General features: G+C 37.8%; 3 protein-coding genes across 3 annotated transcripts; all 3 read right to left on the bottom strand.

Moving 5' to 3' along the window:
* Positions 1–10,481: 10,481 nt before the first annotated feature.
* LOC149265072 (uncharacterized) lies at positions 10,482–13,258 on the bottom strand. The gene is made up of 4 exons (XM_089401696.1): positions 12,627–13,258; positions 12,248–12,461; positions 11,985–12,092; positions 10,482–11,672 (listed from the first exon to the last, which is right to left on the bottom strand). The coding sequence occupies exons 1-4, from the start codon at positions 13,256–13,258 to the stop codon at positions 10,482–10,484; spliced, it is 2,145 nt and encodes a 714-aa protein (XP_089257822.1).
* A 4,665-nt stretch (positions 13,259–17,923) lies between these two features.
* Positions 17,924–21,931, bottom strand: LOC149265071 (uncharacterized). Its single transcript, XM_089401695.1, has 8 exons — positions 21,820–21,931; positions 21,560–21,657; positions 19,752–19,812; positions 19,492–19,589; positions 18,628–18,770; positions 18,365–18,379; positions 18,138–18,305; positions 17,924–18,041 (listed from the first exon to the last, which is right to left on the bottom strand). Exons 1-8 carry the CDS (start codon positions 21,893–21,895, stop codon positions 17,924–17,926), a joined length of 777 nt encoding a protein of 258 aa, XP_089257821.1. The 5' UTR covers positions 21,896–21,931.
* Positions 21,932–22,016: 85 nt separating this feature from the next.
* On the bottom strand, positions 22,017–22,382 carry LOC149265070 (glyceraldehyde-3-phosphate dehydrogenase GAPCP2, chloroplastic-like). The gene is made up of 2 exons (XM_089391330.1): positions 22,275–22,382; positions 22,017–22,178 (listed from the first exon to the last, which is right to left on the bottom strand). Exons 1-2 carry the CDS (start codon positions 22,379–22,381, stop codon positions 22,061–22,063), a joined length of 225 nt encoding a protein of 74 aa, XP_089247456.1. The 5' UTR covers position 22,382; the 3' UTR covers positions 22,017–22,060.
* Between the last annotated feature and the right edge of the window lie 786 nt (positions 22,383–23,168).

Genomic DNA, 23,168 nt, shown 5'->3' with positions numbered 1-23,168 from the left:
GTAAATAGTTGTACTACAAGCATTACTCTGGCAAATGCTAGCCTCAGGCTGAGACACCCTTTGAAATAACCAGACGATCCCGGATTGACATATTAATGTGAGGTAACCAGAGGTGAAAGAGACCCTTTTTATAGCTCTACAAAGCTTAGCTTGTCAAAAGCCTTGGCCATATCGAGCTTGATAATTATGCTAGGCATCTTGGGGGATTGAAGAGAATGAATGTGTTCGTGAGCCAATATGATGTTGTCCACAATTTTTTGGCCCTTAACATAGCATGTCTACTCTGGGGAGATCAATGAGGGGAGGATGGGTTTGAGGTGATTGGCCATGAATTTTGAGATAATTTTGTGGATTATGTTATATAGAGCGATGGGATGATAATAAAAATGTGCCATAGATTTGGAGGATTTTTGAACTAATGTGATAAAGGTGGCTTCAAAGATAGTGAGAATGGAGGAATTTTGGTGAAATTCTTCTACTAATTGCCATATATCTTGTCCCATAATATTCCAACAAGCTTGAAAAATCTTTTCTATAAACCCATTGAGGCACAAAGATTTTCCTTTGGGCATGTCCATGGATGTCACTTCAACTTATTGCATAGATATTTCTTAGATAACGAGGGCATTGTTTTCTTAAATAACGAACTTTGGAATGTTCCTTATGATTTCATTTATGGAAGGTATCCTGTTCAGAGTAGATTTAGAGAGAATGATTTACTATAATACGTAATATCATGGACAATATCATCATGATTTTCCAGTTGTTGATTATTGGGAGTTTCGGATGCATAATATGTGATTCTGCTGCTTGTAATTGATCATGGATTGGTGAAAAAATTGGTGTTCTTTTCACCCTCCCTGAGCCACTGGGTTCTAAATTTCTTCTTGTAGAGAATTCCCTCTTGGATTAGGGTTCCATTAAGTTTCTTCTAAATCAAAGCCTCTTTAGTTTGTAGATTTATTGAGTATCCTTTCTCAATTACGGCTTGCTGTATTGTTTCCATCTCTTGCATTAGTTGTTGTTTTTCCTTGAAGATATTTCCAAAATTATGTATGTTCCAATTCTTAATTTGTTGCTTTAGGAATTTGAGTCTTTGCTCGAAGTGAAACATAACAATCCCTTTAAGATCAATGGAAGCCTTCCACCAAGAGTCAATTTTAGGGAGGAAGTCAAGATGTCACAATAGAAAAGCTTCAAATCGAAAGTGATTTTTCTTTGGTGAGAAGGATCAATAAAGAGAAAGGGAGATGGCCCAATGATTGGATTTGTGACTGGGAAGAATGGTGGTTTCAAATTTGATGCCTGAAAGGAAAAGGGATACAAAGATTAGGATTTTTTCCAAATGGGAGGCGATTTGAGCAGGGAAACCTCTCTTGTTATTCCAAGTATGAGTGCCATTGATAAGGAGATGGTTCACCATATTGACTTCATAATTGATAAATTTATTAAAGAGAGTACTTTCTTCATCTATTCTCCAGATTCCACCTTTTTTCTCTTGAAGAGTACGAGTTAAGTTAAAGACTCCTGCCAAGAACTAGTGAAGAGGATTCATTAGTTTGAAGATAGAGTGGAGATGGTTGATGAAGAGTTATTTGTTTGTAGGGGAGATAGGATCATAAACGTTGTAGATTATTCTAGAGAGAGAGAAGCCAAATGGGTGAAAGGTATAAATTTTAACCCTTTACAAAAATTACCTGCAAATGAATTATTAAAACAAAAAAATATACAATGACAAGAACATATAATAAATATACACAGATATTTTCCACTTGATCCAAAAATTGGGACTACCAGATTGATTTTTCATTATATTCCTTCAATATTAAAATAAATATATATACATGTTGAAGCATTCATAAACACAAATCCAGAACCCAAGATTAGAACATAACCATAGTTCCCAAACCAGATCTACAAAATACCATGGGCATAAAACCATCACTCCCAAATCCATGTGAAAAACCCATGCACAAAATCATGGGTAGGTCCACCCACCATCTTTGGGTTCACATAAAAAAAAATTTCCCGAGGCGCTACCCCAAACCCCGTGTAGGGGGCTACCGATTGCCTCCAAACTCCTCGACAGGGGGGCCTGTGCCTCTCACCCACCTTTAACCCCATCGTTGTGTCTGACACAATGTACAACGAGTGGGGCTAGTCGAGAAAATAGTATAACACATACCCAACATTCTCCCACTTGTTGTTTTCTTTCCACACAAGGGGTCACATGAGAGTTTAGTCATTGGTCCAAGCCTACAACACCCATTGTTTCTTTACACCAAAAAAACTTCTTAGTGCTCACATACTTCGTCAATGCATCTGAAACATTCTTCAAAGTGTCCACCTTTACTAGAAACACCTTTTTGTCCTCAACCATATCCCTCACAAAGTGATACTAAACATCAATATGCTTTTTCTTTGAATGATAATCAAGTTTCTTTGCCAACAAAATTTCACTTTGGCTATCACAATCTATCCTTATAGCTCGTTGAACAAACCCCATACTTGAACACAATCTCTTCAAGAAAACTGCTTCCTTGTTTGCATGTGTGACTGCCATGTATCAACCTCTATAGTTGAAAGTGCCACTATAGACTGCCTCTTGCTCATCCAACTGACTGCTCCTCCAAATAGGTTAAACACATACCCACTTTTAGATCTTCCTTGATCCAAATATCCAGCCCAGTCTACATAAACAAAGCCATGAATGTCCAAAACTATGTCCAATCTTGGTCTTCCTTGGTAGCACAAACCATAATCACTAGTGCCACACAAATACCTGAAAACCCACTTCACTCTATCCAATGATCCCGTGTGGTCTAAAATGCGGATGCAAATTAGAGTTTAATTTAATGTCAACCCGGGAAGGTAAACTTAGAAGTGCTTATCTAAAATAGATAGATCTAGAAAGATTCCTAATTTGTCCAAGATCTTAAAGACCCCTTACAAGAACATATTCATTAAGATCTCTTTCAATAACTAATCAAACTTAGATCTAACAATTGTTTGAGATCTATGATTCTCTTACAAGAACATATTCTACAAGATCTCTTCCAACATTAGAACATCTAATAAGAAATTAAAAGCTGAAATGAAATAAACCTAGATCTAATAATTGTATGAGATCTTACGGTTCTCTTACAAGAACACCTTCAAATAAGACTCTTCCAATATTAGAACATTTAACAAAACTTGAAAGCTGAAATCAAAAAAAAAACATAAAATAAATTATAAACAAATAAGCATGCAAGTGAGGCCATGGGGGCCCTCCATAACTCCACAAGCACACCACTTCAATGGAGACTCAGATGTAGAAGCAAAATTGAAGTATGATCCTTTATTTCAAAATCTCCATTACAAACCAACTCTAAGATTACAACTCTAAGCTTAGATGTTGATATCTCACATGCCATAGTCTGATAGGTGAAATGTTTGTGCTTGTTGCCCCTGCAAAGTCAGAATTCCTTAGAATAACTGTTCTTTTCATTCGTAACAGTTTCCATCTTCATATCCTGTCATCACTATTTTCATATTCTGTTTGAATGAATAAATTTTAACTAGGCCATCCTTCAAAATGGCTTGATGTCCAGCTTGTTAGATCAAGACTAAAGACAAAAAATTCTTTTTAAAGGTGGGTACGTAGCATACATTTGAAATCAATCTTTCTCCAATGTCAGGAAGATAAAATTTAACGACACCTTTTCCATAAGGAGTATGTTTTGTATCATCAGCAAGAAAGATTGAACTAAGGTGGCATGGTTGGAAGTTCCAAAAGAAGTCTCGTCAAAAAGTCATGTGTTGAGTTGCCCCTGTATCTAAAATCCATGCATCTTCATAATCACTTTTAAGAAAAGTGGAAACTAATGTTGTTGATTCTGAGCTTTGACTTGATGTGAAGACATATTCTGAACCATCATTGTCTTGATCAGTGGAAAATTGAGTTGTGTTTTGATGGAACTTTGGAATTTTATCAATGGAAGTTCTACAATCTTCTGCAAAATGGCCCACTCTATTACATCTTCTATAGACAATTTGATTCAAGTTTTTGTCTCTTCCTTGTTATTGTCCTCTGCCTCTACTTTGACCTCTACTTTGAGTTTGCCCTTTGCCTTGACTTTGACCTCTTCCTTGATTGTTTCCTCTGCCTTGAAAGTTTCCTCTGTTTTGAAAGTTTCCTCTGCCTTGACTGTTTCCTCTTCCTTGAAAGTTTCCTCTATTTTGGCTTCTTCCACGACCTTGTCCACTATGTGTTGTTGGATGTTGATTGAAATGTCCTCTTCCTCTAGAATTTTCATTTGATGATTTACTTGTGCTAGCCTTTGTGAAGAAGACATATTCCCCTTGTTTCTTCTTCCCAAAATTTTTGTCGTGTTGAGCCAACATCTCACTTAGCTCATCAAACTTTAATTTATCTAACTTTCCGGTCACTTGTAGAGTTTCCAAAAATTGTGCATATGAAGAAGGCAATCCAACAATTAGAATTGTGGTCATGAAATTGTCATCTACTGTTGGAAATCCAACTTTTACTATTTCTTTCTTAATATTTTTAAGCCTAGAGATATACTCAAGGACATCTCCTCCTTCAGTTAGTTTTTGTTGAAGCAACTTAAGTTGTAGATCAACCTTTTTTGATTCAGGTTGTGTATCAAATAGATATTTGAAAGTACGCAAAGCAGACCATGCATCTGAGGCATTTTCAATATGAATATACATCTCATCATTAACTGAAGACTTTATAAGAGCTAGTGCCTTGACATTTTTAACTTCCCATTTTGCAAGTGAAGTTACATTTGTGGGTTTATTAGGCTTAATGTCTCCATCACATATGTCTTGCCATAATTCATTATATATTAGAGTGCTTTCAATGAGATGTTTCCATGTCTTGTATGATTTTACCCCTTCAAGCTTATCAGAATCAGAGAATAGATTAATTAACTTCAACATTGTAGGTTTGAAGCTTTGCACCAAAAAGAATCAAGCACAGGAAAGAGATGAGCAACACATCACACAAAACACGCCACACAAAAACGATCTATCAGGGCTTGGCCTTGACCCTCGTATAGTTGTTGGAGGAGAAAAATGATTGAGCTTTGCACTTGGCTCTAGTCAATTTCTCTTAAGAATTTTACAATGAAATCTTTCAAAATTTGACTGATTTACAATCCTTGCAATGTTTTATGCAAAATGTACTCTAACCCCCCCTCAAAGTAAAAAAATTACCTTGAGTTACAATGTCTCACTTATCTCTCCAAATAAAAAATTACAGATAGAATCTCCTTATTACTCCAAAAATTACAAAATTTACTGCCCAAAATATTTACAAATAACCCCTCACACCTTAGTACTCTAGGAAAAAATTATAATTTACAAGTGCACCTTATTACTCCACAAATTTACAAAAAAATAAATTCCCAAAAATTTAAAAAACTCACCATATCTCTCCAAAATAAAAATATTCCTTATCTCTCCAACAAATGCTTCTTCACTCTTCGATTCAACTTTAAACTTACTTGAAAAAAAACACTTTAAGAAGCTCGAATTTTTCCTTACACTGGCTGACGTTGTCCTCAATGTTGCTTGCTGGCTGGATCACACTAGCTTGCTCACTGGCTCATGTTGGCTTCCACGTTGCTTGCTAGCTGGCTCACGCTTGGCTCATGTTGGCTGGCTCACACTGGCTGCTTGTTGGCTGGCTCACGCTGGCTTCCACTCTGCTTGTTGGCTGGCTCACGCTGGTTGCTTGCTGGCTAGATACCACAATAATGGCAGAAGTGTCCTCAAACACACAATTTTATTAATCAGAAAAGAAATTACATAATAATTTTGCAAGAGTTTACACACACACTCCAACACTCTTGCAATAAGGAGAATGAACTATATATAAGCTTAATTTCCTAATCTATTCTAGTTTTGGACTACTTATTAAATTAACAAGTGTCCATTTACAATAAATGCAATTCTAACCAATTTGTTAACTCTACTCCTAAATTGGAGCCTAAGATACAACATTATTCTAGATGTCATATCTTTTACAACAATATTCTATTTCTAAGTGTCTCCAATATTTAATTAAATATTCTAAATAAATAAATATTCTATCCTAACTTTGTGAACTATGAATTTTGTATTTTGGATCATCTAATAGTTATTGGGTAGGAATTATTATAGATAGGTAGCATGTAAGTATATTCAACGAATGCAACAAATTCCCAAGAGAACTTCAACGCTATGATGCAAGGACCAGTGTTGAACATAACAAAAAATGAGCCATTGCTGTCACACAAGAACCAACGTTGGATATGGAAGGGAAAGATGCTCCACAAGAACCTATTGCAGGACTTGATCAAAGTCATAAACATTATTTCGGTAGAATCATTCATGGAATAATAATGGATAGACAACAAGAAAATTATTCAAGGTAAAGGGTAGATTGTTCGCAGAGGTATTGAGTTGCATCATAGTGGCAATTTTTGCAATAAACAATAATGTTTGATGTACTTACTCCTCACTAATATAGAAACATGGACAAGAATCTCTACTAGGGGTAGAATGAGACATGGTGAGAGTTCTATGGGAGATAGTATTCATAAAACTCAACAAAATGAAGTATGGATGGAAAATAACATTCCACTACATCGTTGTCAATGAGACGCTTGGTACAGTGATTTAGGTTGGTGCATTTGAAAAATTGGGTGGCTTTTTGTTGTTTATTCTACCATTTTTGCATGAAGAAATGCAAAAGTGTAGGCATGAGAGAGATTTTTGGCTGCCAAATTGTCTCATTTTTCACCATTCTAAACAACGATTTTCTGTCATTTTACCACACTTCTTTACCCGTCTCTTACCCATCTTCCTATGTTTCTTCATAAATGTGCCACATTGAAATTATAAATATTAAAGTATTTAATTATCATTATTTTCCTTATTTTTAATAAATTAAAAAAAAATATTATTAGTTTTTACTGATGGAGAAGGAAAAGAACCATAACTTTAACCACCCCATCCTACACAAAGCCATCAAATCCTTACGGTGCATCCTCAACATCAAATCCCACAACCTAATTTGTTATTTTCTAATTTTCTCATAACCTAATTTGTTATTTTCTATTTTTCCCATATTGAGATTAGTTATGTATTATTTACACTAAATCATTTTCAACTAAATAATGCCCACCAGTCCATTATATTCGTTACAATAGTATTACATTTATTATGAGAGGATTCGACTACTTTGCTGTTAGATCCATCATCAAGGATCACTGAGTTCTTACAAGAGGATTAGACTCTTGGTTTTACGGCAATGTTATTAGAAAAGGCCACATAGTTCACGAATGCTTATATTTTAACAAAACAAAAGGTTGAGGCAAGCAAATTGAGGGTAATTTATAAAGTCCACAGCAATTTTTTTTATGAACATTTGTTTATTTATTTTAAAATTTCCATATATATATGGGGTATATTAGAATATTTAAAAAAAAAATAGTGAATATGTTTTTTTAATTAATTATTTTTTAAATATAATATTATGTTATGAATATTTTTGTTTGAAGAATATATGTGTGTGTCAATTCTCTAATCAAAGATAAAAAAATTACACATTTTTTATATTGAGTTGCAATATATATATATATATAATTTAATTTTAAGGTTATGACGAAGTTATATATTATATTGGTCTATAAGACCTTTTTGTTTGTGGGACCCACCTCCCACCACATTCCTATATGAGACCCCCTTGTTTGTGGGATAAGGGACCCACCTCTGTGCAGATATACCATATTGGCGTATGAGACCCCTTTGTTTGTGGGACCTATATCCCGCCACATTGGTGTATAAGGCCCCTTTATTTGTGGGATAAGGGACCCACCTCCAAACAGTGATTTGATTGCTAAGTCTACAAAAACATACATACTCTACCCCTCTCTCGTTTTGAACCTGTGACCTTTTAAGAGGAAACACATACTTTTAACCATTAGATCCACTCAAAATGCATAATTGAAAAACACACACACACACACACACACACACACACACACACACACACACAAATATATATAATAATTAAAAATAACATTAATTTAATTCTTTTTAATAATAATTTTTACAATATGAAATATATTATAATTTTTTTATTGTTAATAATTATTATAAATTGGTTAACATAAATATTCACCAATCATTTAATTTTTTTTTTTCTCAATCTGTCTACTCCTATTATTTATACAAAAAAGTTACAGCAAGGCCACAACCTTGAAAGTCTTGCCATGAAGTTGGCATTTTACAAAAATGATCATGATCTCAGTACACAGTAGACCTCCAACAGTATTTTGACTTCCCATAAGACTCGAAACAGTGCTGAACATAAACTAAAACGAAACTTGCACAGCTAGACAACGCTAGACATAAACGAAACATTGACAGACAAAGACCTGAAACATGCATTAACTTCGAGATTCAAAACGGAGTCGAGCTCCTACTTCAGAAACTGCAAAGGGCGGAAACCTGGGCGGGATCAGTCATCCTCAGAGGTGTATGGCTCCTCAACGACCCTACACCCGAATTGTAGTGAGTCCTCCGAGTCAGAATGATGAACCACCGAGCCTATTGGTTCTCCTTGAGCTGGCGCACTTGGACCTGTAGGGACAGCCGAATTCACCATCGAGGGACCTCCCATGACCTGGCGCTGATTGTCAATTGGATTCGCCATCCTCTGGTCTGCAAGAACTCCAGGATGGGCCACTCCCGAACCCCGGACATCTTCACATTTTTCAATAGTGACTGAGACTATAAAGGTGGAGTTGGCTAAAGAACACGGGATGCGGTAGCGAACAGTGGGGTGGGCCGCATGCTCACAATCAACAGTCCTGACTCGCCCGCGACCCCTGCCTCTGCCACTTCTGGTAACAGGGGGACTGCTCCGACCAGGTTCCAGCGCGTCTGAGGAAGAGTAAGAAATGGGGGTGGACCGCTGAGAGGTGGCACGACCACGGGAGCCACCACGTCTGCTCCCCATCCTGGGCCGTTCGCGCGGCATGGAAATGTACAGAGGTTTGTCAAAAGAGCGAATACACGGAGAGGAGTGCCCAGAGTGAGGCGGAAACGGAACCCCGATTGAACCGTATGAACCTGGAACCAGAGCCCAGCGTTTATGGAACGCTCTTGAGCCTAGAAAGGGAATGACGGGCCTAAGCTCGCTTGTGGAATAGCTCAGAGAGACACACAACGCAGCAATCCATAAGGCCACAGAGGTCTGCGACGAAGCCGCGGGAATGATGAGCTTATGGAGCGCCATAGCACAGTAAACCATGAAACGGATGGAGGAAGTAAATGCCTGCATTAATATGCTTGTGCGAGACCAGCTCGCCCGTCCAGTGCGATAACCCATGGCGTGCTTGGGCTGACACCTGCCCATGTGATACGCCATCTTCGTACCCTCTGATCTGTCAAGCACCCGCATCCGGGAGTGAGTAATCCTGTTGCACCAGAGAAGTGCATTCCTGTTTGAGTTGTTCATCATCTGAGACTTCAAGGGGTCCTGAGAAGTGAGGGAGTTGCTGGTTTACTCCTTGATTGGCCAGTCTGTCTGCAACTTTGTTGGCCGTTCGTCTAACATGCTTGAAGGTAATGCTTTGGGGATTCTGCAGCCTTTCCTCCAGGAGTTCCAGTCGGCTGAGCAACCTCCGGCTGGATGCCATCTTGGCTGCCGAAGTGCCTGCTTGTATTCTGATAGCTTATGTTATTAGGATAAGTGATTCTCCCTCGACCTCTAAAGGGAAGAAGTTCTTTTGATCTACAATGCAAATCCATTTCCACAGTCCTTCTAGCTCAGCTGCATTATTAGTATCTTTGCCAATCGATCCGTAATAGATATGCAGTACTATGCCCGTGTGGCTCCTGAAGATTCCTCCAAATCCTGTCGGCCCTGGATTGCCCTTGGCTACCCCATCAAAATTCAATTTGAATGAGTTGATTGCAGGAGGGGACCAAGTGAGGGGAGAGGCTGAGCTAGTTGGTGGACGGGCTTTGACCTGGGCTAAAAAGGATAGGTCCAGATTCCAGGCTTTCAGGATGAGACATTCTTGAGGAGAGTCTGGCAGATCCGTGTCATGCCAGTTTCTGATAGCTAGAGTTTCTTGAAGATTTTGTTTCAGGAGGAGCCACAGAGCATCAATTGGCCGACTAATGTTGTTGAAAATTCTATTATTTCTTTCCTTCCAAAGAATCCAATAGAGAAAGCCTGGGATTAGATTCCACAGAGAGTTTAGAAGTGGGCTTTGAAAAGGGTGCTTTGTCCATTTTCTAATGGTATCTGTGATATCTCCCATCCGATATTCCGATCTCCTATTGCATTGTTCAATTCTCTCCCATAGTTGAGTTGCTAGAGGACAAGTTTCCATTAAATGTCTGATGGATTCAGAGTGGAGATTACAATTGGGGCATCTTGATGGGCCAATGAATCCTCTTTTTTGCAGGTTATCCTAGGTAAGGATGCGCCTCTTACTTAAAAGCCATAGAAAAGTGGAGACCTTGGGCCATATTCTTGGTTGCCAGACCCTTTCCCATATCTGATCCTTGTCTGTCTGGGAGGCTGAGTAGCGAAGCTGGTGAGCTTCCTTGGTAGTGAACATTCCTTTTGGCGTGTGACCCCATCTCAGTTTGTCCTGCTGGTTTGAATATTTAATTCTTCTGTAATTTAATTCCTGATCTATTTCAGTGTGTGTTTCCCCTTGCCAATCAGCCTGCCAGGTGCTAGCGGGTTTCCAAATTTGGAAGTCTTGGAACGTGTGCTGCTGCCAGAATTGATGAACAAGGGTGAGATTTTCCTGCTGCATGGAAACTTGCCAAATTGGCTTGTGGAATAGAGTGGCCAGTTTTGGGAGTTGTTGCCAAGAGTCCTCCCAGAACCTTGCTGTGGTACCTGAGTGAATTTCCCAAAAACTGTGCTCTTGAATGAAGGCGTTGTGGAGCTTTGCGGCGTTCCATATCAGAGAACCTTGGGTTGTAGTGCTGATTCTGATGAGGTCGCTCCATTGGCTACCCGGAGCATATTTTGCTTGCCATAGCCTCGCCCAGGGTGTATGTGGTTTGGAGATCCAATTCCACCATATGCGAGCTCCCATTGTATTGTTGCTTTGGAGAGGATCCCTTAGTCCGAGCCTGCCCTCTGATTTTGTTTGGCAGACCTCCTTCCAATTGACAAGAGCCCATTTCCTGTTGAGACCAGAGGAGCCCCACAGAAAATTTCGCTGAAGATTGCGGATTGCTTTGAGAACCCATTTTGGCGCTGCTAGGATGGAGAAAAGATACAATGGCATGGCCTGGAGAACCGATTTGATCAAGATGAGTCTGCCAGCCATATTTAGAGAGCGGAAAGTCCAAGACGAGAGCCTTGATTCCAATTTGTCTAGGAGAGTCCTCCAGGAAGCGTGCTTAATGGCCGAGTCTAACAAAGGAGCCCCCAGGTATTTAGAAGGAAGCGTGGCAATAGAGAACCCCAGAATACGTGCAATATTCCTTTGAGTGGAGGCGGGTGTGTTGAAAAAGAAGAGTTGGGATTTTGAAGCATTGATGGAGGTGCCGGAGGCTTCAGAGAAAAGAGAGAGCAGAAGTTTGAAAGCTTTGGCCTCTTGAGAGGAGGGATGACCAAATAACATGGTGTCGTCTACAAACTGTTGATGGGATAAGGGATGAAGACCATGGAGAGAAATACCTTTTAGAGCTTGGGTGGAGACGACAGATTTGAGCAAACAACTAAGCCCTTCTGCCATTAGGACAAAAAGGAAGGGGGATAGGGGATTGAGCAAGATAGAGATACTATGAGAGAAAATTAGATTCATGATCCATCTAGTCCAGGTGGAGTTGAAGCCAAAAGCCAATAACATCTGATGAATATAATTCCAACTAAGTTTATCAAAAGCTTTGGAGAGGTCCAACTTTAGAATCATACCTGGTTTTTTCAGAAGCTTTAGAGAGTGGATTACCTCATTTGATAGAATGATACCGTCCATAATCTGCCGCCCTTCTACATAACCCGTCTGCTCCGGTGAAATGAGAAGAGGAAGGAGAGGTTTGAGCTTGTTTGCCAGGACCTTTAGAGATAAGCTTGTAAATGACATTGCACAGTGCTATCAGTCTGTATGGGCTTATTGGGTTCATCGCCTTTAGGTACTAGCACTAAGAAAGTTGCATTGAGGGAGGGTAGAATCTAGTGCATATTTCTTGATTCCTCCACTAATTCCCATACCTCTGTCTTGATGAGCTCCCAAAACTCGTGAAAGAAATTGGCAGTAAAACCGTCAGGACCAGGTGCCTTGCCATCCTTGAGTTGGGCCATCGCCTCTTCTACCTCCCGAAGTGAAATGGACTGGAGCAGTTTATTGTTATGATCCTCCGTTATGATTTTAGGAATGTGCTGCGTGATAGTTCTGATTGCTTGATCTCTGTTTCCGGGAGGCTCCCTGAGAATTTCCTGAAAGTAATCTTTAAATTCCTTCTCCATGTCTTCATGCGCTTCTAATCTTTCCCCTTGTTGATTGTTGATGAATGCTATGTTGTTGTGCATTCTTCTTTGGATGGCGGTTCTATGGAAGAATTTTTTATTCTTCTCCCCATCCTTGAGCCACCTGATTCTGGACTTTTGTCGCCATAGGATTTCCTCTTGCTGCCTGCGGGCTTCAATTTGATTCCAGAGGATCTGCTCCTGATGCGCCTGCTCATCTGTCCTGCCTTCCAAGATGAGAGTCTGTTGTAGTGCGTTCATTTGCTGTTCCAGCCTTTTGCGGTTCTCAAAAATGTTGCCAAACTGTGTGCGGTTCCAGACTTTGAGAACTTGTTTTAAGTTCTTTAATTTCTGTTGGAATTGGAACATTTTGGCGCCTGCCGGCGGGATGAATGATTGCCATGCCTCACTTACCACTGTCTTGAAGTTAGGATTTGAGAACCAGAAGGCTTCAAATCGGAAAGGTCTATTGCTTCTTGTACCTGGCCGAGACCATTGTAACATAATTGGCCAGTGATCTGATCCACCTTGGGGCAATATGGAGGCATGAAAGTCCCCTCCCAGGTGTATGGCATTGTCCAAGATGAGGAACCGATCTAGCCTGGAGGCGATGTGTTGAGTGCCCCTGCGCTTATTGGTCCAAGTAAAAACTCCATTGGAGGTTTGAATGTCCATTAATTGATTATTTTGAATGAATTCTCTGAGACCATTGCTGTCACCTTCTAACCTTGTTCTGCCTCCTTGTTTCTCCTCCATCGTCTTGATGATGTTGAAATCACCTCCACCGATCCAGAGGGGGAACTACCTGTTTGCATTGAGTATGGTAAGAGTATCCAGAAGTTCTAATTTTCGCTGTAGATTTTGCGAAAAATACACATTTGAGAGGTGTCCATGGATGTTTGTGCCGATGAGATGGAAGGACGCTGGGATGAGGTAATGGGTGGCATGAAAATCTCTTAGAGTTAGAACCTGTGGGTTCCACAAGATAGCTAATCCGCCGGAAGCCCCAGAGGCATCTACTGAAACTGAGCAGCTGCCTGACCAGACTTTGTTGCGGATTCTCTCTATAGCAGTATTATTGCTTTTTGTTTCTTGAAGAAAAACTAATGATGGTTTTTCTTGTTGAATCAAGTTTTTTATCATTCTGTGTTTTGAGGGGCTATTGAGCCCTCTCACATTCCAGGAGATGAGCTTCATGAGGGACAGTGGGGTTTGGGTTTGTAAAACTTTGTCAACTTAGGGAACTGCCCGGATTCCATAAGTATTTCTCCTACTATGATTGTCCTTTGTAGGTCTGTTTTGCGCCCTCTTTTCTTTGTTTCTTTGAGATTTTTTTTCCGTCCCATGGGCTACCGGATTGTATGCCAAGACTTTTGTTGCGCTGTGCTTTGATTAAAACTCCTTCGAGCCTGTCGATTTTCCAAGGGGGTATTGAGTTGTATTCTTTCTGCTTGCAAGCCGTTTCTAGTTTGAAGATATCTAGACCATCCAGACTGACATTCTCTAGATCTTCTTCCATGATGGTGGGGGAACTCTGATCTTCCACAGCTACAATGTCCTGTAGGCTGAGGGCTAGAGCTGCGTCTAGCTCCATTGCTGAGGGCTGCTGGCTGAACTCTGGAACAGATTTCTCCGAGGAAGTGGGGAGTGAGCCAGTATCTGGAACAAGTTTTTTATCCGAGTGAGGGCCGGTTAAGAGGCCAGGAGGAATGGGTGTGGAAGATTGCCTAGGGGCGTTGGGAGCTTGGGAGGATGAGGGAAGGGAGGGGTTCTCCTGAGGTTCTGAGCTTGGTTTTTCTGGAGGATCAGGAGAAGAGAGCAAAATGAATCTGTTCTGGGAATCAGGTTTGATGGGGCTTTCTGGGACTGCATGATTTTTCTTTGCATGCCTACGGCGATTCAGAACTTTGATGAATCCTTCAGAGTCTTTGCTAGATTCATTGGCAGGAGATTTGGACTGAGAATTCAAAGGAAAATCTCGGAAGAGATGGCCATGTTCATGGCATTTACGACAACGAAAAGGGATATGCTCGTAATCTAATGGTTGGTTCCATTCAAAATCGTCATGAAAGAGACTTACCGAGTCGGCGAGAGCTTTGGTCAAGTGCATCTGGACACAGATCTGGGCATATGAGGTGTATCTGCGGGTTTTGGTTTCCTCAGCAACTTTGATGAAAACCCCTAATTTGTTGCCAATGTCTGCTAGCATTTCTTCTCTCCAGTATTCCACAGGAAGGGAGTACATATGTATCCAAACTGGAGCCCAACTGAAATCTTCCTTATCAGGGTTAAACCTAGGCTTCCAATCCCGAAGGTATAGACCTGAGGAGTTAAAAAAATACGGGCCTCCTTCGAATATGCGAGATTTGTCCTCCACATAGTGGAAAATGGCCGTGAAGAAACCTTTGGGTCCAAGCTGCAGAGTGACCTGTCCTTTAGGCTTCCATTTTGAAGCTATCCATCCCTGCAGCGCCTTTTCAGTTGGCCAGAAACCGAGGAACTTGCCTATGAGCGCATGGTCCTGCATGAACTCGCTGTCGATATGATGACTGGGGAGATCGACTTTGATTCGTTCTGTAGCTTTCGGGATGCAGGTTGCGGCTGTGACGAAGAGGACGTTTGGTTCATGCCTTTTTCTTTGTCATCTGCGTCACATGCTGCTGAGGGATCGGCTTCGTTATTAATCTGTCTTGATCCTTGATCAGTTTCTGGGAAACCGCCAAGAGAGGACAGAGGTATTGCAGACTTTTCAGTGTTAGAGGCAAAAGCAATGTAAGGAGGGGGGGAGGATCCCGCCCCTCCTGCAGGCGCGCCCATGGAAGGGAGGTCCGAAGAAGCACGGCGGTGCGAGCTTAGAAGATCAGGGGAGTACCACCAATCATTTAATTTATATAGTTATACTAATCATATTTAAATTTAACAAATTTTAAAATACAAAATAAAATAAAATAAATTTAACAAATTTTAAAATACAAAATAAAATAATTTATTTAAATTTAACCACTTTTTAAAATACAATTTTTTTTTTTAATAATAATAATATAATTTATATTTTTCCTATATCAAAGCAAATCATAATAACAAACTTTCTTAGCCACGCAATAAAATCAAAATTGTACAAAGATAATGTAATTTAAAGTCAAAAATTGTTAACGTAATTTGAATATTATATTTTCCAATAATGAGACAAATCACACTAACATGAAAGTATTTTTAAATATTTCTATTTCTCAATAAACCATGATAATGTAATTATTAGAATATTGTGCGGTTTCGATCAATATAAATCATATCAATATGTAAGTTTAAGATTTTTATTATGCACATTAATTTGCATTTCATTAAATTAATTATATATATTAAATTGATTTTTTATATGATTTTTTAATAATCTTTAACATTTTTTTAATTTAAAATAATTTAAAATCTAATTTTATTTTTAAATTTAAAATAAGTTAAAATCTAATTTTATTAATTATTGTTATATTAAGAAATTACAAAACTGTATAATTAGTGTAAAGGGAATTACGTAATTGTTAGAATATTGTAGGGTCTGGATCAATATAAAGCATATTAATATGTAAGTTTAAGATTTTTTATATGTAAAATTAATTTGCATTTCATTAAATTAATTACATATATATTAAATTGAGTTTTTTTTTATATGTTTTTTTAATAAAAAAAATTATTTTACAATTCAATTTAATTTTTTTAGAATTTTATTAATAATTTTTATATTAAAAAAGTATAAAATTATTTAATTAATGTGAAAGGATTTATGTTTAATAAAAATTTAAATAAACTGAAATTATATTTTTTGTTTTTGTTTTGATTGATTATTTAAATATAATTGAAAAAACTCACATGGAACCATTAATAGATAAATTTGTCTTTGGTAAATTGAAAAAAAAAATAATAAATTATATCGTCTTAATTTATATTAAAATAAAAAATAATTACACATATAATCATAAAAAAATATTATTTTACAGATCAATGCAAAACCATCAAAGTATATCAAACACCTTCACTACAAAATGGTAATTAAAATATTAATGTAATTTTAAAAAATGTTTTGTATGATATCATTAACAATTCCATTTGTTATGATATGGCTATTCATTTTGGCTTTAAAAAAAAAGAAAGAAAGTCTAAAGTCTATTGTAGTTTACCATAGCCCTTACATTTTAAATTGCATATAGATTTATGTGATGAGTGATGTTATTAGGGATAAACATGGTTCATTTTATTATATTCATACACCAAGGAAAGCCTATTTCTATCGATTTCGCTTTTAAACAAGGAAGGCTGCGAAGCAGCTAGTCCTTGCACATAGTTCTATCTGAGTACAGCCAGACACAGACAGTGTTGAAGCTTAATCTTATTCAGTGGTAAGCTCTTTTGTGTCTCAGAAACTGCTAGACACCTATTAGAAAATACGCACAGCTCTACTGGGTAAGAGGAACAAAAATCAATACCCATCATTGAAAAGCAAAGTTAAAAGTCATTTTAAAAAGTGTACGACGGATACATGGATACTTGAGTCCTAACAACATGCCAAGGAACCGCTCAGAATGATCCAACTAGCTTTGTAAGGCAGAACAGAGCATCAACTTGCCAATCTAACAGCGATGAAGATGAGATCACTAATATTCTACTCTTGAGATCAACAACATTATAGCAAAGAAAGTAACCATTGATTCATCTTTAGATTTCTTGTAGCAAAGTTAAAGGTCAACTAATAAAAGTCTATATCGCCAAGCCAATCTGGCAGGACCACTCAAGCCGATCCAGAATACTTGCAGGGCGGACCACAGCATCGCCTTGACCAGGGAAAGACCCAGCGGTCAGCCCAACAAAGACTCAGTAAAAAAGAAAGCATAAACATACAGACCATATAAAAGACTTGACATGTAAATCATGAAAGAATTCTAAAAACCAGATCTGAAAAAGAGTTGAGGCAGTGGACCTCATAGTGAAGACAAAGCCACTAAACCCAAGCAAGATAAACCATGGTATCGAAGTAGTAACCATGGTACTTTTGATGCACATATACATCTATTGATTGATGCACATATACATCTATTGAAGACTAAACTGCAATTTCATACTGCCAGAATATGACCGAGTACACTCTCCATTATGGCTCTGACTCCTTTTCAAAAGCTCTGATAAAAAATGGCTGCTAAGAATGAGCGAGTAAAGCTACCATCAATGTGAATAAAATGAGTGTGTCTCAAGCGATGGCAGGGGGCTTGTGTTGCAATTTCAATTAGCTTGTATTTTGATAGTGCAAACAAAGTTGCTGCCAGTAAAACATTTTTACAGGAGAGCCTAATTATTACAAGAACAAGAGCATTTCCAAAACATTGAACAACAGATTTTCATAGTGCTTTCTTGGAATTTCTATCCAAGAAAATGTTACAGTAATGATAGCTCAGAAAAAGAACAGATCATCTTCTCGGTTGTTGTAAAAGCTCTAGATGATTCTACAACATACACATCTCCATAGTTACCCCAGGGAATCTCTGAAGGATCCCTGTAGCAGTGGTTTCCAAGAGATCATAGCATCATTATTCTCTAAATCATAATTATCAGTGTTTATTTACACATTGGTTAATGTTAAGGGGCATACCTTTTAGAATTGACAGTAATACTGTGACCATCAATTTCAAGAGTCGCATCATCAACAATATTCAAGCTCCCTTTGTATACCCCATGAGTTGAATCATACTTAAACATGTAAGCCTGCCAGCCACAACCACAAAACAGAAGTTTAGTCAAATTTCGGTCAATAGGAATGCTACAGTAATTCTGTAAAAAAAAATTCAGAACGGTATCCAAAAATGCCTTTTAGCGCACCCTTCAGATGCGGCCCTGACCATGTATACAACACATTATAATACTAATCAAGGCTTTAAAATATGATACTAAGAGTGATCAGAGAAGAAGCATAGTTAAGGCTCCAAGATGATTAAGAGTAAAAATATGACACTAAGAGTTATCAGAGCAGAAACCATAAGCCATAATCAAAGCTTAATTAAAGATGACACTAAGAGCACTCAAAGCAGAAACTATTTTGGAACAATATAATGTTTTATCGTGGCAAGGTAAAAGGACAATACTTCATTGCTGCTTTTATATCATTGTAAGATGCTGGTTTCTCAAGGCGACATGTCAGATCCACAACTGAGACATTGGGTGTTGGTACACGGAAAGCCATTCCAGTTAGCTTTCCATTCAACTCTGGAAGGACCTTCCCAACTGCCTGTAAAATATAATGTCGAAAAGTCACCATAGATATCCTATAATCTCCATCAGTATTCATTGCAAGCCTTACAAACAACAAATTCCACTTAGTTCAACAAATATAAAGGCAATAAAACTAAATGAGAGAGAGAGTCGAAACAGGGGAATTAGAAAACAACTCTTCCCAAGTGCTAGCTTTTGAGTTTGAAGAAAGATCTTGGCTAAAGGATCTTATATGACTCTTTGATTCTGACAGAGGAGGATCTGATGTAACTACATCTTATAATAACCCTGGACAGTGTTATGACCTTCTAAGCTTAAGTCTGAAACTCTTTTACTAATGATTTGAATTGGACATGATAAAAAGACGAGAAGAAAATTAACTAGCTAGGACAAGGTTAAAGTGGATACCGATTGCGCATGAATTGCTTTTCTGACATAGGGATTATTTGCCCAAATGTCCGAAAGAGAATATTTGTCCTGTTTTGCAGTATGAACCATTCTGTTGGTAGAATGTGTTAGAAAAGATCAAGTATAACAACTGCAATTATGAAAAAAGTAGAATGTATTAGAAAAGATCAATTATAACAACTGCAATTATGAAAAAGGGGATGAAATGTGTAACTTTACACAAAAGCATATCAACATTACAATAAGGAAATACTCAGGCAACTTGAAACATATCCATGAAATTTTCCATCAATCTATATATAGAGGCCCTTTCAGTCAGATATGCATACCTTTGTAGCACCAGTTGAGCTTGGAATGATATTTTGTCCAGCACCACGCCCTCCACGCCAATCCTTCATAGATGGACCATCTACTGTCTTCTGTGTAGCTAGTTATAGAAATTTCATTTCTTTGTCAGATATATACATTTAACAAAAAACAAATTATAGGTACAAGAACTGAATACACATCAGATAATAACATAAGAAATTCGTAACAACTTTATTATCATTTTAAATTCAGGACTTAAAACAAAGAGGCCCATGCCTACCTGTTGTTGCATGAACAGTGGTCATGAGGGCCTCAGCAATACCAAATTCTTCATTCACCACCTGTAGCCAGTCCATGAGTATTCGTTTCAGTTTTTACGGTGAGCTAATTTTGACACATAGTTATGACTCAAGGACAATGTTTGCAGGAAGTACATTTGTCGATGGAAAAATATAGATGCAACAATCTTAAGTACATTTGTCGATGGAAAACTATAGATGCAAACATAAAAAATAAAAAAATTACCACCAAAAATATACCTTAAGATGTGCAGAAGCCTTCTCGGTTGTTGTAAAAGCTCCAGATGATTCTACAACATACTCAGCTCCATAGTTACCCCAGGGAATCTCTGAAGGATCCCTGTAGCAGTGGTTTCCAAGAGATCATAGCATCATTATTCTCTAAATCATAATTATCAGTGTTTATTTACACATTGGTTAATGTTAAGGGGCATACCTTTTAGAATTGACAGTAATACTGTGACCATCAATTTCAAGAGTCGTATCATCAACAATATTCAACCTCCCTTTGTATACCCCATGAGTTGAATCATACTTAAACATGTAAGCCTGCCAGCCACAACCGCAAAACAGAAGTTTAGTCAAATTTCGATCAATAGGAATGCTACAGTAATGCTGTAAAAAAAAATTCAGAACGGTATCCAAGGATGCCTTTTAGCGACCCTTCAGATGCGGCCCTGACCATGTATACAACACATTATAATACTAATCAAGGCTTTAAAATATGATACTAAGAGTGATCAGAGAAGAAGCATAGTTAAGGCTCCAAGATGATTAAGAGTAAAAATATGACACTAAGAGTTATCAGAGCAGAAACCATAAGCCATAATCAAAGCTTAATTAAAGATGACACTAAGAGCACTCAAAGCAGAAACTATTTTGGAACAATATAATGTTTTATCGTGGCAAGGTAAAAGGACAATACTTCATTGCTGCTTTTATATCATTGTAAGATGCTGGTTTCTCAAGGCAACATGTCAGATCCACAACTGAGACATTGGGTGTTGGTACACGGAAAGCCATACTAGTTAGCTTTCCATTCAACTCTTGAAGGACCTTCCCAACTGCCTGTAAAATATAATGTCGAAAAGTCACCATAGATATCCTATAATCTCCATCATTATTCATTGCAAGCCTTACAAACAAAAAATTCCACTTAGTTCAACAGATATAAAGGCAATAAAACTAAATGAGAGAGAGAGTCGAAACAGGGGAATTAGAAAACAACTCTTCCCAAGTGCTAGCTTTTGAGTTTGAAGAAAGATCCTGGCTAAAGGATCTTATATGACTCTTTGATTCTGATAGAGGAGGATCTGATGTAACTACATCTTATAATAACCCTGGACAGTGTTATGACCTTCTAAGCTTAAGTCTGAAACTCTTTTACTAATGATTTGAATTGGCCATGATAAAAAGACGAGAAGAAAATTAACTAGCTAGGACAAGGTTAAAGTGGATACTGATTGCGCATGAATTGCTTTTCTGACATAGGGATTATTTGCCCAAATGTGTGGAAGAGAATATTTGTCCTGTTTTGCAGTATGAACCATTATGTTGGGAGAATGTGTTAGAAAAGATCAAGTATAACAACTGCAATTATGAAAAAAGTAGAATGTATTAGAAAAGATCAATTATTACAACTGCAATTATGAAAAAGGGGATGAAATGTGTAACTTTACACAAAAGCATATCAACGTTACAATAAGGAAATACTCAAGCAACTTGAAACATATCCATGAAATTTTCCATCAATCTATATATAGAGGCACTTTCAGTCAGATATGCATACCTTTGCAGCACCAGTTGAGCTTGGAATGATATTTTGTCCAGCACCACGCCCTCCACGCCAATCCTTCATAGATGGACCATCTACTGTCTTCTGTGTAGCTAGTTATAGAAATTTCATTTCTTTGTCAGATATATACATTTAACAAAAAACAAATTACAGGTACAAGAACTGAATACACATCAGATAATAACATAAGAAATTCATAACAACTTTATTATCATTTTAAATTCAGGACTTAAAACAAAGAGGCCCATGCCTACCTGTTGTTGCGTGAACAGTGGTCATGAGGGCCTCAGCAATACCAAATTCTTCATTCACCACCTGTAGCCAGTCCATGAGTATTCGTTTCAGTTTTTACGGTGAGCTAATTTTGACACATAGTTATGACTCAATGACAATGTTTGCAGGAAGTACATTTGTCGATGGAAAAATATAGATGCAACAATCTTAAGTACATTTGTCGATGGAAAACTATAGATGCAAACAGAAAAAATACAAAAATTACCACAAAAAATATACCTTAAGATGTGCAGAAGCCTTCTCGGTTGTTGTAAAAGCTCCAGATGATTCTACAACATACTCAGCTCCATAGTTACCCCAGGGAATCTCTGAAGGATCCCTGTAGCAGTGGTTTCCAAGAGATCATAGCATCATTATTCTCTAAATCATAATTATCAGTGTTTATTTACACATTGGTTAATGTTAAGGGGCATACCTTTTAGAATTGACAGTAATACTGTGACCATCAATTTCAAGAGTCGTATCATCAACAATATTCAACCTCCCTTTGTATACCCCATGAGTTGAATCATACTTAAACATGTAAGCCTGCCAGCCACAACCGCAAAACAGAAGTTTAGTCAAATTTCGGTCAATAGGAATGCTACAGTAATGCTGTAAAAAAAAATTCAGAACGGTATCCAAGGATGCCTTTTAGCGACCCTTCAGATGCGGCCCTGACCATGTATACAACACATTATAATACTAATCAAGGCTTTAAAATATGATACTAAGAGTGATCATAGAAGAAGCATAGTTAAGGCTCCAAGATGATTAAGGGTAAAAATATGACACTAAGAGTTATCAGAGCAGAAACCATAAGCCATAATCAAAGCTTAATTAAAGATGACACTAAGAGCACTCAAAGCAGAAACTATTTTGGAACAATATAATGTTTTATCGTGGCAAGGTAAAAGGACAATACTTCATTGCTGCTTTTATATCATTGTAAGATGCTGGTTTCTCAAGGCGACATGTCAGATCCACAACTGAGACATTGGGTGTTGGTACACGGAAAGCCATTCCAGTTAGCTTTCCATTCAACTCTGGAAGGACCTTCCCAACTGCCTGTAAAATATAATGTCGAAAAGTCACCATAGATATCCTACAATCTCCATCATTATTCATTGCAAGCCTTACAAACAGCAAATTCCACTTAGTTCAACAGATATAAAGGCAATAAAACTAAATGAGAGAGAGAGTCGAAACAGGGGAATTAGTAAACAACTCTTCCCAAGTGCTAGCTTTTGAGTTTGAAGAAAGATCCTGGCTAAAGGATCTTAAATGACTCTTTGATTCTGATAGAGGAGGATCTGATGTAACTACATCT

The sequence above is a fragment of the Pinus tabuliformis genome, chromosome 6, assembly GCF_031772625.1.
Source record: "Pinus tabuliformis cultivar Carrire ecotype Pingquan chromosome 6, CPIR1, whole genome shotgun sequence".
Taxonomy (NCBI): Eukaryota; Viridiplantae; Streptophyta; class Pinopsida; order Pinales; family Pinaceae; genus Pinus; species Pinus tabuliformis.
This window is presented reverse-complemented; position numbering and strand designations above follow the sequence as displayed.

Excerpts from the sequence above, each read along its gene's own strand:
- LOC149265072 (XM_089401696.1), bottom strand. The coding sequence starts at position 13,258 with ATGGAGGAGAAACAAGGAGGCAGAACAAGGTTAGAAGGTGACAGCAAT. Across the intron at positions 12,462-12,626 it reads CGACAAAAGTCCAGAATCAG|GGAGCCTCCCGGAAACAGAG; the intron begins GTGGCTCAAGGA and ends GGAAATTCTCAG. Across the intron at positions 11,673-11,984 it reads GTATCATTCTATCAAATGAG|TTTGTAGACGACACCATGTT; the intron begins GTAATCCACTCT and ends TCCCATCAACAG.
- LOC149265070 (XM_089391330.1), bottom strand. The coding sequence starts at position 22,381 with ATGTTTAAGTATGATTCAACTCATGGGGTATACAAAGGGAGGTTGAAT. Across the intron at positions 22,179-22,274 it reads ATTACTGTCAATTCTAAAAG|GGATCCTTCAGAGATTCCCT; the intron begins GTATGCCCCTTA and ends CCACTGCTACAG.
- LOC149265071 (XM_089401695.1), bottom strand. The coding sequence starts at position 21,895 with ATGGACTGGCTACAGGTGGTGAATGAAGAATTTGGTATTGCTGAGGCC. Across the intron at positions 21,658-21,819 it reads CACTGTTCACGCAACAACAG|CTACACAGAAGACAGTAGAT; the intron begins GTAGGCATGGGC and ends TTCTATAACTAG. Across the intron at positions 19,813-21,559 it reads GCTCAACTGGTGCTGCAAAG|GTGGTGAATGAAGAATTTGG; the intron begins GTATGCATATCT and ends GACTGGCTACAG.